The 17,043-nt window shown below is 42.3% G+C and overlaps 1 protein-coding gene across 4 annotated transcripts in view; it reads right to left on the minus strand.

Annotated features, from left to right (window-relative positions):
• The window catches only part of LOC140385864 (natural resistance-associated macrophage protein 2-like), a 285,160-nt gene that overhangs the window by 69,043 nt on the left and 199,074 nt on the right, over window positions 1-17,043 (minus strand). For all 4 annotated transcript variants that reach the window (XM_072468468.1, XM_072468492.1, XM_072468477.1 and 1 more), the window contains 2 exons: window positions 3,714-3,836; window positions 3,504-3,623 (listed from right to left, as the gene is read on the minus strand). In XM_072468468.1, the coding sequence (XP_072324569.1) occupies window positions 3,504-3,623; window positions 3,714-3,836 (243 nt within the window). The remainder of the gene's footprint in view (window positions 1-3,503; window positions 3,624-3,713; window positions 3,837-17,043) is intronic.

Here is a 17,043-nt window from a genome sequence, read left to right on the forward strand (position 1 = left end):
TGTACCAATCATACAGGAGGATTGGTGAATCAACAATGTATATATAATAATAATAATAGTATGTAGGTTTTTATTTGAAGATAAGACCATATACAGATAGAGTTAACTAGGAAACTAAGCATTTTACATCTAGGCTAAAATTTTCCATTTGGGAGACTATGTTCTCCATCCGGAGTTGAATGGAAACTGATTTGAGCTCACGCCCCGGGATTTCCACAAATCCCACAATCAGGCTGCCATTTTGAGGCCCGATGATGAGGCCTGATGGCAGGGCTACCCTACCCCTCAGAATGCAATTCAGTCCCCTCTCCTCCAACGTATTTTCTGGATCAACCATCTCCACAGTACGACATATACCCACCCTCCTCGCCCCCCACTGACCCTCCCACTACTAGTCAGCTGAAACTAACCGCAATGCTTATAAACATCGAGATATGATTGACAACTCCCGGACCACATCAAAGACTGTTCAGTGCTTTCTGCAGAGAAAAAATTGCAACTGAGAGCACTTAAAGTACTTAATTGGTTAGTTTCACAGTTGACTACTTGAAAGTCACTCAGGCATGAAGGGAGATTAATTACACAATGCAGACAGCTGGGTTTAGAACATAGAACATACAGTGCGGAAGGAGGCGTTTCGGCCCATTGAGTCTGCACCGACTCACTTCAGCCCTCACTTCCATCCTATCCTCGTAACCCAATGACCCCATTTAACCTTTTTGGTCACTAAGGGCAATTCAGCATGGCCAATCCACCTAACCTGTACGTCTTTGGACTGTGGGATAAACAGTAACTCTGTACAGTTACACAGTGAGTGACCCTCACCCTGAATAAACAGTGACTCTGTACAGTTACACAGTGAGTGATCCTCATCCTGAATAAACAGTGACTCTGTACAGTTACACAGTGAGTGACCCTCACCCTGAATAAACAGTGACTCTGTACAGTTACACAGTGAGTGATCCTCACCCTGAATAAACAGTGACGCTGTACAGTTACACAGTGAGTGATCCTCACCCTGCTGAATAAACAGTGAATTTGTACAGTTAGACTGTGAGTGATCCTCACCCTGAATAAACAGTGACCCTGTACAGTTACACAGTGAGTGATCCTCACCCTGAATAAACAGTGACTCTGTACAGTTACACAGTGAGTGATCCTCACCCTGAATAAACAGTGACTCTGTACAGTTACACAGTGAGTGATCCTCACCCTAAATAAACAGTGACTCTGTACAGTTACGCAGTGAGTGATCCTCACCCTGAATAAACAGCGACTCTGTACAGTTACACAGTGAGTGATCCTCACCCTGAATAAACAGTGACTCTGTACAGTTACACAGTGAGTGATCCTCACCCTGAATAAACAGTGACTCTGTACAGTTACACAGTGAGTGATCCTCACCCTGCTGAATAAACAGTGACTCTGTACAGTTACAGTGAGTGATCCTCACCCTGAATAAACAGTGACTCTGTACAGTTACACAGTGACTGATCCTCACCCTGAATAAACAGTGACTCTGTACAGTTACACAGTGAGTGATCCTCACCCTGAATAAACAGTGACTCTGTACAGTTACACAGTGAGTGATCCTCACCCTGAATAAACAGTGACTCTGTACAGTTACACAGTGAGTGATCCTCACCCTGAATAAACAGTGACTCTGTACAGTTACACACAGAGCGATCCTCACCCTGCTGAATAAACAGTGACTCTGTACAGTTACACAGTGAGTGATCCTCACCCTGAATAAACAGTGACTCTGTACAGTTACACAGTGAGTGATCCTCACCCTGCTGAATAAACAGTGACTCTGTACAGTTACACAGTGAGTGATCCTCACCCTGAATAAACAGTGACTCTGTACAGTTACACAGTGAGTGATCCACACCCTGAATAAACAGTGACTCTGTACAGTTACACAGTGAGTGATCCTCACCTTGAATAAACAGTGACTCTGTACAGTTACACAATGAGTGATCCTCACCCTGCTGAATAAACAGTGACACTGTACAGTTACACAGTGAGTGATCCTCACCCTGAATAAACAGTGACTCTGTACAGTTACACAGTGAGTGATCCTCACCCTGCTGAATAAACAGTGACTCTGTACAGTTACACAGTGAGTGATCCTCACCCTGAATAAACAGTGACTCTGTACAGTTACACAGTGAGCGGTCCTCACCCTGAATAAACAGTGACTCTGTACAGTTACACAGTGAGTGATCCTCACCCTGAATAAACAGTGACTCTGTACAGTTACACAGTGAGTGATCCTCAACCTGCATAAACAGTGACTCTGTACAGTTACACAGTGAGTGATCCTCAACCTGAATCAACAGTGACTCTGTACAGTTACACAGTGAGTGATCCTCACCCTGAATAAACAGTGACTCTGTACAGTTACACAGTGACTGATCCTCACCCTGAATAAACAGTGACTCTGTACAGTTACACAGTGAGCGGTCCTCACCCTGAATAAACAGTGACTCTGTACAGTTACACAGTGACTGATCCTCACCCTGAATAAACAGTGACTCTGTACAGTTACACAGTGACTGATCCTCACCCTGAATAAACAGTGACTCTGTACAGTTACACAGTGAGTGACCCTCACCCTGAATAAACAGTGACTCTGTACAGTTACACAGTGAGCGGTCCTCACCCTGAATAAACAGTGACTCTGTACAGTTACACAGTGACTGATCCTCACCCTGAATAAACAGTGACTCTGTACAGTTACACAGTGACTGATCCTCACCCTGAATAAACAGTGACTCTGTACAGTTACACAGTGAGTGACCCTCATCCTGAATAAACAGTGACTCTGTACAGTTACACAGTGAGTGATCCTCACCCTGAATAAACAGTGACTCTGTACAGTTACACAGTGACTGATCCTCACCCTGAATAAACAGTGACTCTGTACAGTTACACAGTGAGCGGTCCTCACCCTGAATAAACAGTGACTCTGTACAGTTACACAGTGACTGATCCTCACCCTGAATAAACAGTGACTCTGTACAGTTACACAGTGACTGATCCTCACCCTGAATAAACAGTGACTCTGTACAGTTACACAGTGAGTGATCCTCACCCTGAATAAACAGTGACTCTGTACAGTTACACAGTGAGTGTTCCTCACCCTGAATAAACAGTGACTCTGTACAGTTACACAGTGAGTGACCCTCACCCTGAATAAACAGTGACTCTGTACAGTTACACAGTGAGTGACCCTCACCCTGAATAAACAGTGACTCTGTACAGTTACACAGTGAGTGGTCCTCACGCTGAATAAACAGCGACTCTGTACTGAGACACGGTGAGTGATCCTCACCCTGTATAAACAGTGACTCTGTACAGTTACACAGTGAGTGGTCCTCACGCTGAATAAACAGCGACTCTGTACAGTTACACAGTGAGTGGTCCTCACGCTGAATAAACAGCGACTCTGTACTGAGACACGGTGAGTATTCCTCACTCTTCTGAATGCTTTGTCTTACCTTTGGGTAATGTATCCGACAGATCTCTGCGAGGTCATATCCTGTCACCACCCCAAGTCGGGCTGCTAGTCTCTGGAGAAGCAAACCAAGGATCGTGGATCCGAGGAGGACCCACAGGAGCTACAAGGAACAACGGTAGTGAGTGTTAATGATCAATGCTTAGGTCAGTAAATGCAATGCGTGTAATAAGCCCGAGGATCTTGGACTGACCTTGTAACCTGCTGCAGCCCCTGACTGTAGATCTGACTCAATGTTCCCTGGGTCCAGGTATGCAATGCTCATCAGAAAACCCGGTCCTGAGAACATCCACAGCTTCTTCAAATTGAAACATGACTGGTGGGAACAGATAGAGATGCATGAACACCCTGGCTGCTTCACTCGAATCAAACTATCTCACAGTGCATTACACAGTGACCTGCAATTCCATATCTATCTAATGACACAATGTCCTTACACAGCCCACCAAGCCAATGCCAGCTCTCTGTAGGGCCATCCAGACAGTGCCGTTGACCAAACAGGCGACACGGGTAGCACAGTGGTTAACACTGTTGCTTCACAGCTCCAGGGTCCCAGGTTCGATTCCGGCTTGGGTCACTGTCTGTGCGGAGTCTGCACATCCTCCCCGTGTCTGCGTGGGTTTCCTCCGGGTGCTCCGGTTTTCTCCCACAAGTCCCGAAAGACGTGCTGTTAGGTGAATTGGACATTCTGAATTCTCCCTCTGTGTACCCGAACAGGTGCCGGAGTGTGGCGACTAGGGGCTTTTCACAGTAACTTCATTGCAGTGTTAATGTAAGGCTCCTTGTGGCACTAATAAAGATTATTATTATCTATCCCTGTCGACCTCCAAGTTCATTTCCTCCATACCACTTCTCTTTTGGAAATCATTCATTGTCTCCACCTCTGCCAAGCTGCTGGCCAATGGGTGCCAGACCATTCCCACTCGCCAGGAAACAAAGTTTATCCCCCTACCTGCCGGGTATACCACTCACAGCCCGTGTACACTGTCTGACTAGTATATCACTCAGAGTCTGTGTACACTATCTGACTAGTGTATCACTCAGAGCCCGTGTACACTATCTGACTAGTGTCTCACTCAGAGTCTGTGTACACTGTCTGACTAGTATATCACTCAGAGCCCGTGTACACTATTTGACTAGTATATCACTCAGAGCCTGTGTACACTATCTGACTAGCTTATCACTCATAGCCTGTTTAAACTATCTGACTAGTATATCGCTCAGAGTCTGTGTACACTCTCTAACTAGTATATCACTAAGAGCCTGTGTGCACTATCTGACTAGTATATCTGAGTCTGTGTACACTAACTAACTCGGATATCAGAGTCTGTGTACACTATCTGACTAGTATATCACTCACAGCCCGTGTACACTATCTGACTAGTATATCACTCAGAGCCCGTGTACACTAACTGACTTGTGTATCACTCATAGCCTGAATACACGATCTGACTAGTATATCACTCAGAGTCTGTGTACACTATCTGACTAGTATATCACTCACAGCCCGTGTACACTATCAGACTAGTGTATCATTCATAGCCTGTTTAAACTATCTGACTAGTATATCACTCACAGCCAGCGTACACTATCTGACTAGTATATCACTCATAGTCTGTGTACACTATCTGACTAGGAGATCACTCAGAGCCTGTGTACACTATCTGACTAGTATATCTCTCAGAGCCTGTGTACACTATCTGACTAGCTTATCACTCATTGCCTGTTTAAACTATCTAACTAGTATATCACTCAGAGCCTGTGTACACTACCTGACTAGTATATCACTCAGAGCCGTGGACACTATCTGTATTGTATATCACTCAGAGCCTGTGTCCACTATCTGACTGGTGTATCTGAGTCTGTGTACACTATCTGACTGGTGTATCAGAGTCTGTGTACACTATCTGACTAGTATATCAGAGTCTGTGTTCACTATCTGACTAGTATATCACTCATAGCCTGTTTAAACTAACTGACTAGTATATCACTCAGAGCCTGTGTACACTATCTGACTAGAATATCACTCATAGCCTGTTTAAACTATATGACTAGTTAATCACTCAGAGCCTGTGTCCACTATCTGACTAGTATATCACTCATAGCCGGTTTAAACCATCTGACTAGTATATCACTCAGAGCCTGTGTACACTATCTGACTAGTATATCAGTGTCTGTGTACACTATCTGACTAGTATATCACTCAGAGCCGTGTACACTATCTGACTAGTATATCACTCAGAGTCTGTGTACACTATCTGACTATTATATCACTCAGAGCCGTGTACACTATCTGACTGGTATATCACTCAGAGCCGTGTACACTATCTGACTAGTATATCAGAGTCTGTGTACACTATCTGACTAGTATATCACTCATAGCCTGTTTAAACCATCTGACTAGAATATCACTCAGAGCCTGTGCACACTATCTGACTAGTATATCAGTATCTGTGTACACTGTCTGACTAGTATATCACTCAGAGCCCGTGTACACTATCTGACTAGGTATCACTCAGAGTCTGTGTACACTATCTGACTAGAATCTCACTCATAGCCTGTTTAAACTATCTGACTAGTATTTCACTCAGAGCCTGTGTACACTATCTGACTAGTATATCAGAGTCTGTGTACACTATCTGACAATATATCATTCAGAGCCATGTACACTATCTGACTAGTATATCACTCATAGCCTGGTTAAACTATCTGACTAGTATATCACTCAGAGCCTGTGTACATTATCTGACGAGTATATCACTCAGAGCCGGTGTACACTATCTGACTAGTATTTCAGAGTCTGTGTACACTATCTGACTAGTATATCGCTCACAGCCCGTGTACACTATCTGACTAGTATATCACTCAGAGCCCGTGTACACTATCTGACTAGTATATCTAAGTCTGTGTACACTATCTGACTAGTATATCGCTCACAGCCCGTGTACACTATCTGACTAGTATATCACTCAGAGCCCGTGTACACTATCTGACTAGTATATCACTCATAGCCTGTTTAAACTACCTGACCAGTATATCACTCAGAGTCTGTGTACACTATCTGACTAGTGTATCATTCATAGCCTGTTTGAACTATCTGACTAGTATATCACTCACAGCCCGCGTACACTATCTGACTAGTATATCACTCATAGTCTGTGTACACTATCTGACTAGTATATCACTCAGAGCCTGTGTACACTATCTGACTCATATATCACTCAGAGCCTGTGTACACTATCTGACTAGCTTATCACTCATAGCCTGTTTAAACTAACTGACTAGTATATCACTCAGAGCCTGTGTACACTACCTGACTAGTATATCATTCATAGCGTGTTTAAACTATCTGATTAGAATATCACTCACAGCCCGCGTACACTATCTGACTAGTATATCACTCATAGTCTGTGTACACTATCTGACTAGTATATCACTCAGAGCCTGTGTACACTATCTGACTCATATATCACTCAGAGCCTGTGTACACTGTCTGACTAGCTTATCACTCATAGCCTGTTTAAACTATCTGACTAGTATATCACTCAGAGCCTGTGTACACTATCTGACTAGCTTATCACTCATAGCCTGTTTAAACTATCTGACTAGTATATCACTCAGAGCCTGTGTACACTACCGGACTAGTATATCACTCAGAGCCGTGTACACTATCTGACTAGTATATCAGAATCTGTGTTCACTATCGGACTAGTATTTCACTCACAGCCCGTGTACACTATCTGACTAGTATATCACTCATAGCCTGTTTAAACTACCTGACCAGTATATCACTCAGAGTCTGTGTACACTATCTGACTAGTGTATCATTCATAGCCTGTTTAAAATATCTGACTAGTATATCACTCACAGCCCGCGTACACTATCTGACTAGTATATCACTCATAGTCTGTGTACACTATCTGACTAGCTTATCACTCATAGCCTGTTTAAACTATCTGACTAGTATATCACTCAGAGCCTGTGTACACTACCTGACTAGTATATCACTCAGAGCCGTGTACACTATCTGACTAGTATATCAGAGTCTGTGTTCACTATCTGACTAGTATATCACTCAGAGCCCGTGTACACTATCTGACTAGGTATCACTCAGAGTCTGTGTACACTATCTGACTAGAATCTCACTCATAGCCTGTTTAAACTATCTGACTAGTATTTCACTCAGAGCCTGTGTACACTATCTGACAATATATCACTCAGAGCCATGTACACTATCTGACTAGTATATCACTCATAGCCTGGTTAAACTATCTGACTAGTATATCACTCAGAGCCGTGTACACTATCTGACTAGTATATCAGAGTCTGTGTACACTATCTGACTAGCATATCACTAAGAGCCTGTGTACACTATCTGACTAGTATATCTGAGTCTGCGTACACTATCTGACTAGTATATCAGAGTCTGTGTACACTACTTGACTAGCATATCACTAAGAGCCTGTGTACACTACCTGACGAGTATATCACTCATAGCCTGAGTACACTATCTGACTCATATATCACTCAGAGCCTGTGTACACTATCTGACTAGTATATCACTCACAGCCCGCGTACACTATCTGACTAGTATATCACTCATAGTCTGTGTACACTATCTGACTAGTATATCACTCAGAGCCTGTGTACACTATCTGACTCATATATCACTCAGAGCCTGTGTACACTATCTGACTAGCTTATCACTCATAGCCTGTTTAAACTATCTGACTAGTATATCACTCAGAGCCTGTGTACACTACCTGACTAGAATATCACTCAGAGCCGTGTACACTATCTGACTAGTATATCAGAGTCTGTGTTCACTATCGGACTAGTATTTCACTCACAGCCCGTGTACACTATCTGACTAGTATATCACTCATAGCCTGTTTAAACTACCTGACCAGTATATCACTCAGAGTCTGTGTACACTATCTGACTAGTGCATCATTCATAGCCTGTTTAAACTATCTGACTAGTATATCACTCAGAGCCCGCGTACACTATCTGACTAGTATATCACTCATAGTCTGTGTACACTATCTGACTAGTATATCACTCAGAGCCTGTGTACACTATCTGACTCATATATCACTCAGAGCCTGTGTACACTATCTGACTAGCTTATCACTCATAGCCTGTTTAAACTATCTGACTAGTATATCACTCAGAGCCTGTGTACACTACCTGACTAGTATATCACTCAGAGCCGTGTACACTATCTGACTAGTATATCACTCAGAGCCGTGTACACTATCTGACTAGTATATCAGAGTCTGTGTTCACTATCTGACTAGTATATCACTCATAGCCTGAGTACACTATGTGACGAGTATATGAGAGTCTGTGTACACTATCTGACTAGTAAATCACTCAGAGCCGTGTACACTATCTGACTAGTATATCACTCATAGCCTGGTTAAACTATCTGAATAGTATATCACTCAGAGCCTGTGTACATTATCTGACTAGTTAATCACTCAGAGCCTGTGTACACTATGTGACTAGTATATCAGAGTCTGTGTACACTATCTGACTAGTATATCACTCAGAGCCGTGTACACTATCTGACTAGTATATCACTCATAGCCTGTTTAAACCATCTGACTAGTATATCACTCAGAGCCTGTGTACACTTTCTGACCAGTATATCAGTGTCTGTGTACATATCTGACTAGTATATCAATCAGAGCCGTGTACACTATCTGACTAGTATATCACTCAGAGCCGTGTACACTATCTGACTAGTATATCACTCAGAGCCGTGTACACTATCTGACTAGTATATCACTCAGAGTCTGTGTACGCTATCTGACTAGTATATCACTCAGAGCCGTGTACACTATCTGACTAGTATATCACTCAGAGCCTGTGTACACTATCTGACTAGTATATCAGAGTCTGTGTACACTATCTGACTAGTATATCACTCAGAGCCGTGAACACTATCTGACTAGTGTACCACTCACAGCCTGTGTATGCTATCTGACTAGTGTATCACTCAGAGTCTGTGTACACTATCTGACTAGTATATCACTCACAGCCCGTGTACACTATCTGACTAGTGTATCACTCAGAGCCCGTGTACACTATCTGACTAGTATATCACTCACAACCCGTGTACACTATCTGACTAGTATATCACTCATAGCCTGTTTAAACACCCTGACTAGTATATCACTCAGCATCTGTGTACGCTATCTGACTAGTATATCAGTCAGAGCCGTGTACACTATCTGACTAGTATATCACTCAGAGCCTGTGTACACTATCTGACTAGTATATCAGAGTCTGTGTACACTATCTGACTAGTATATCACTCAGAGCCGTGAACACTATCTGACTAGTGTACCACTCATAGCCTGTGTACGCTATCTGTCTAGTGTATCACTCAGAGTCTGTGTACACTATCTGACTAGTGTATCACTCATAGCCTTTGTACGCAATCTGACTAGTATATTACTCAGCGTCTGTGTACACTATCTGACTAGTATATCACTCACAGCCCGTGTACACTATCTGAATAGTATATCACTCATAGCCTGTTTAAACACCCTGACCAGTATATCACTCAGAATCTGTGTACACTATCTGACTAGTATATCACTCAGAGCCTCTGTATCCTATCAGACTAGTATATCAGAGTCTGTGTACACTATCTGACTAGGATATCAGAGTCTGTGTACACTATCTGACTAGTATATCACTCATAGCCTGTTTAAACTATCTGACTAGTGTATCACTCAGAGCCTGTGTACACTATCTGACTAGTATATCACTCAGAGCCTGTGTACACTATCTGACTAGGTTATCACTCATAGCCTGTTTAAACTATCTGACTAGTATATCACTCAGTGCCTGTGTACACTACCTGACTAGTGTATCAGAGTCTGTGTACACTATCTGACTACGATATCAGAGTTTGTGTACACTATCTGACTGGTATATCACTCATAGCCTGTTTAAACTATCTGACTAGTGTATCACTCAGAGCCGTGTACACTATCTGAATAGTATATCACTCAGAGCCGGTGTACACTATCTGACTAGTATATCACTCACAACCCGCGTACACTATCTGACTAGTATATCACTCAGAGCCCGTGTACACTGTCTGACTAGTATATCACTCAGAGCCCGTGTACACTATCTGACTAGTATATCACTCAGAGCCTGTGTACACTATCTGACTAGTATATCAGAGTCTGTGTTCACTATCTGACTAGTATATCACTCAGAGCCTGTGTACACTATCTGACTAGTATATCACTCAGAGCCCGTGTACACTATCTGACTAGTATATCACTCATAGCCTGTGTACACTATCTGACTAGTATATCACTCATAGCCTGGTTAAACTATCTGACTAGAATATCACTCAGAGCCTGTGTACACTATCTGAATAGTATATCACTCAGAGCCTGTGGACATTATCTGACTAGTTAATCACTCAGAGCCTGTGTACACTATGTGACTAGTATATCAGAGTCTGTGTACACTATCTGACTAGTATATCACTCAGAGCCGTGTACACTATCTGACTAGTATATCACTCATAGCCTGGTTAAACTATCTGACTAGTATATCACTCATAGCCTGGTTAATCTATCTGACTAGTATATCACTCAGAGCCTGTGGACATTATCTGACTAGTTAATCACTCAGAGCCTGTGTACACTATGTGACTAGTATATCAGAGTCTGTGTACACTATCTGACTAGTATATCACTCAGAGCCGTGTACACTATCTGACTAGTATATCACTCATAGCCTGTTTAAACCATCTGACTAGTTAATCACTCAGAGCCTGTGTACACTTTCTGACTTGTATATCAGTGTCTGTGTACACTATCTGACTAGTATATCACTCAGAGCCGTGTACACTATCTGACTAGTATATCACTCAGAGTCTGTGTACACTATCTGACTAGTATATCACTCAGAGCCGTGTACACTATCTGACTTGTATATCACTCAGAGCCTGTGTACACTATCTGACTAGTATATCAGAGTCTGTGTACACTATCTGACTACTATATCAGAGTCTATGTACACTAACCGACTGGTATATTACTCAGAGCCGTGAACTCTATGTGACTAGTGTACCACTCAGAGTCTGTGTACACTATCTGACTAGTATATCACTCACAGCCCGTGTACACTATCTGACTAGTGTATCACTCAGAGCCCGTGTACACTATCTGACTAGTATATCACTCACAACCCGTGTACACTATCTGACTAGTGTATCACTCATAGCCTTTGTACACAATCTGACTAGTATATCACTCAGCGTCTGTGTACACTATCTGACTAGTATATCACTCACAGCCCGTGTACACTATCTGACTAGTATATCACTCATAGCCTGTTTATATACCCTGACCAGTATATCACTCAGAATCTGTGTACACTATCTGACTAGTATATCACTCATAGCCTGTTTCAATACCCTGACCAGTATACCACTCATAGCCTGTGTACGCTATCTGACTAGTGTATCACTCAGAGTCTGTGTACACTATCTGACTAGTATATCACTCACAGCCCGTGTACACTATCTGACTAGTGTATCACTCAGAGCCCGTGTACACTATCTGACTAGTATATCACTCACAACCCGTGTACACTATCTGACTAGTGTATCACTCATAGCCTTTGTACACTATCTGACTGGTATATCACTCACAGCCCGTGGACACTATCTGACTAGTATATCACTCATAGCCTGTTTAAACACCCTGACCAGTATATCACTCAGAATCTGTGGACACTATCTGACTAGTATATCACTCAGAGCCTCTGTACCCTATCTGACTAGTATATCAGAGTCTGTGTACAGTAACTGACTAGGATATCAGAGTCTGTGTACACTATCTGACTAGTATATCACTCATAGCCTGTTTAAACTATCTGACTAGTGTATCACTCAGAGCCTGTGTACACTATCTGACTAGTATATCACTCAGAGCCTGTGTACACTATCTGACTAGGTTATCACTCATAGCCTGTTTAAACTATCTGACTAGCATATCACTCAGTGCCTGTGTACACTACCTGACTAGTGTATCAGAGTTTGTGTACACTATCTGACTAGTATATCACTCAGAGCCTGTTTAAACTATCTGACTAGTGTATCACTCAGAGCCGTGTACACTATCTGAATAGTATATCACTCAGAGCCGGTATATACTTTCTGACTAGTATATCACTCACAGCCCGCGTACACTATCTGACTAGTATATCACTCAGAGCCCGTGTACACTGTCTGACTAGTATATCACTCAGAGCCCGTGTACACTATCTGATTAGTATATCACTCAGAGCCTGTGTACACTATCTGACTAGTATATCAGAGTCTGTGTTCACTATCTGACTAGTATATCACTCAGAGCCTGTGTACACTATCTGACTAGTATATCACTCATAGCCTGTGTACACTATCTGCCTAGTATATCACTCATAACCTGGTTAAACTATCTGACTAGAATATCACTCATAGCCTGTTTAAACTATCTGACTAGTTAATCTCTCAGAGCCTGTGTACACTATGTGACTAGTATATCAGAGTCTGTGTACACTATCTGACTAGTATATCACTCAGAGCCGTGTACACTATCTGACTAGTATATCACTCAGAGCCTGTGTACACTGTCTGACTAGTATATCACTCAGAGCCTGTGTACATTATCTGACTAGTTAATCACTCAGAGCCTGTGTACACTATGTGACTAGTATATCAGAGTCTGTGTACACTATCTGACTAGTATATCACTCAGAGCCGTGTACACTATCTGACTAGTATATCACTCAGAGCCCGTGTACACTATCTGACTAGTATATCACTCAGAGCCTGTGTACACTATCTGACTAGTATATCACTCAGAGCCTGTGTACACTTTCTGACTAGTATATCAGTGTCTGTGTACACTATCCGACTAGTATATCACTCAGAGCCGTGTACACTATCTGACTAGTATATCACTCAGAGCCTGTGTACACTATCTGACTAGTATATCACTCAGAGCCTGTGTACATTATCTGACTAGTTAATCACTCAGAGCCTGTGTACACTATGTGACTAGTATATCAGAGTCTGTGTACACTATCTGACTAGTATATCACTCAGAGCCGTGTACACTATCTGACTAGTATATCACTCAGAGCCCGTGTACACTATCTGACTAGTATATCACTCAGAGCCTGTGTACACTATCTGACTAGTATATCACTCAGAGCCTGTGTACACTATCTGACTAGTATATCACTCAGAGCCTGTGTACACTATCTGACCAGTATACCACGCAGACCCCGTCCGTGTACACTATCTGACTAGTATATCACTCAGAGCCTGTGTACATTATCTGACTAGTTAATCACTCAGAGCCTGTGTACACTATGTGACTAGTATATCAGAGTCTGTGTACACTATCTGACTAGTATATCACTCAGAGCTGTGTACACTATCTGACTAGTATATCACTCATAGCCTGTTTAAACCATCTGACTAGTTAATCACTCAGAGCCTGTGTACACTTTCTGACTAGTATTTCAGTGTCTGTGTACACTATCTGACTAGTATATCACTCAGAGCCGTGTACACTATCTGACTAGTATATCACTCAGAGTCTGTGTACACTATCTGACTAGTATATCACTAAGAGCCGTGTACACTATCTGACTTGTATATCACTCAGAGCCTGTGTACACTATCTGACTAGTATATCAGAGTCTGTGTACACTATCTGACTACTATATCAGAGTCTATGTACACTAACTGACTGGTATATTACTCAGAGCCGTGAACTCTATGTGACTAGTGTACCACTCAGAGTCTGTGTACACTATCTGACTAGTATATCACTCACAGCCCGTGTACACTATCTGACTAGTGTATCACTCAGAGCCCGTGTACACTATCTGACTAGTATATCACTCACAACCCGTGTACACTATCTGACTAGTGTATCACTCATAGCCTTTGTACACAATCTGACTAGTATATCACTCAGCGTCTGTGTACACTATCTGACTAGTATATCACTCACAGCCCGTGTACACTATCTGACTAGTATATCACTCATAGCCTGTTTAAATACCCTGACCAGTATATCACTCAGATTCTGTGTACACTATCTGACTAGTATATCACTCATAGCCTGTTAAAATACCCTGACCAGTATACCACTCATAGCCTGTGTACGCTATCTGACTAGTGTATCACTCAGAGTCTGTGTACACTATCTGACTAGTATATCACTCACAGCCCGTGTACACTATCTGACTAGTGTATCACTCAGAGCCCGTGTACACTATCTGACTAGTATATCACTCACAACCCGTGTACACTATCTGACTAGTGTATCACTCATAGCCTTTGTACACTATCTGACTGGTATATCACTCACAGCCCGTGGACACTATCTGACTAGTATATCACTCATAGCCTGTTTAAACACCCTGACCATTATATCACTCAGAATCTGTGTACACTATCTGACTAGTATATCACTCAGAGCCTCTGTACCCTATCTGACCAGTATATCAGAGTCTGTGTACAGTAACTGACTAGGATATCAGAGTCTGTGTACACTATCTGACTAGTATATCACTCATAGCCTGTTTAAACTATCTGACTAGTGTCTCACTCAGAGCCTGTGTACACTATCTGACTAGTATATCACTCAGAGCCTGTGTACACTATCTGACTAGGTTATCACTCATAGCCTGTTTAAACTATCTGACTAGCATATCACTCAGTGCCTGTGTACACTACCTGACTAGTGTATCAGAGTTTGTGTACACTATCTGACTAGTATATCACTCAGAGCCTGTTTAAACTATCTGACTAGTGTATCACTCAGAGCCGTGTACACTATCTGAATAGTATATCACTCAGAGCCGGTGTACACTATCTGACTAGTATATCACTCACAGCCCGCGTACACTATCTGACTAGTATATCACTCAGAGCCCGTGTACACTGTCTGACTAGTATATCACTCAGAGCCCGTGTACACTATCTGATTAGTATATCACTCAGAGCCTGTGTACACTATCTGACTAGTATATCAGAGTCTGTGTTCACTATCTGACTAGTATATCACTCAGAGCCTGTGTACACTATCTGACTAGTATATCACTCATAGCCTGTGTACACTATCTGACTAGTATATCACTCATAGCCTGGTTAAACTATCTGACTAGAATATCACTCAGAGCCTGTGTACATTATCTGACTAGTTAATCACTCAGAGCCTGTGTACACTATGTGACTAGTATATCAGAGTCTGTGTACACTATCTGACTAGTATATCACTCAGAGCCGTGTACACTATCTGACTAGTATATCACTCAGAGCCCGTGTACACTATCTGACTAGTATATCACTCAGAGCCTGTGTACACTATCTAACTAGTATATCACTCAGAGCCTGTGTACACTATCTGACTAGTATATCACTCAGAGCCTGTGTACACTATCTGACTAGTATACCACGCAGACCCCGTGTACACTATCTGACTAGTATATCACTCAGAGCCTGTGTACGCTTTCTGACTAGTATATCAGTGTCTGTGTACACTATCTGACTAGTATATCACTCAGAGCCGTGTACACTATCTGACTAGTATATTACTCAGAGTCTGTGTACACTATCTGACTAGTATAGCACTCAGAGCCGTGTACACTATCTGACTTGTATATCACTCAGAGCCTGTGTACACTATCTGACTAGTATATCAGAGTCTGTGTACACCAACTGACTAGTATATCAGAGTCTATGTACACTAACTGACTGGTATATCACTCAGAGCCGTGAACACTATGTGACTAGTGTACCACTCAGAGTCTGTGTACACTATCTGACTAGTATAAGACTCACAGCCCGTGTACACTATCTGACTAGTATATCACTCATAGCCTGTTTAAATAACCTGACCAGTATATCACTCAGAATCTGTGTACACTATCTGACTAGTATATCAGAGTCTGTGTACACTATCTGACTAGGATATCAGAGTCTGTGTACACTATCTGACGAGTATATCACTCATAGCCTGTTTAAACTATCTGACTAGTGTATCACTCAGAGCCTGTGTACACTATCTGACTAGTATATCAGAGTCTGTGTACACTATCTGACTAGGATATCAGAGTCTGTGTACACTATCTGACGAGTATATCACTCATAGCCTGTTTAAACTATCTGACTAGTGTATCACTCAGAGCCTGTGTACACTATCTGACTAGTATATCACTCAGAGTCTGTGTACACGACCTGACTAGTATATCACTCAGAGCCCGTGTACACTGTCTGACTAGTCTATCACTCAGAGTCTGTGTACACTCTCTGACTAGTCTATCACTCAGAGTCTGTGTACACTATCTGACTAGTCTATCACTCAGAGCCTGTGTACACTATCTGACTAGTATATTACTCTGAGCCGTGTCCACTATATGACTAGTGTTTCAATCAGAGCACGTGTACACTATCTGACTAGTATATCACTCAGAGAATG

The sequence above is a fragment of the Scyliorhinus torazame genome, chromosome 2 (assembly GCF_047496885.1).
Source record: "Scyliorhinus torazame isolate Kashiwa2021f chromosome 2, sScyTor2.1, whole genome shotgun sequence".
Lineage (NCBI taxonomy): Eukaryota > Metazoa > Chordata > Chondrichthyes > Carcharhiniformes > Scyliorhinidae > Scyliorhinus > Scyliorhinus torazame.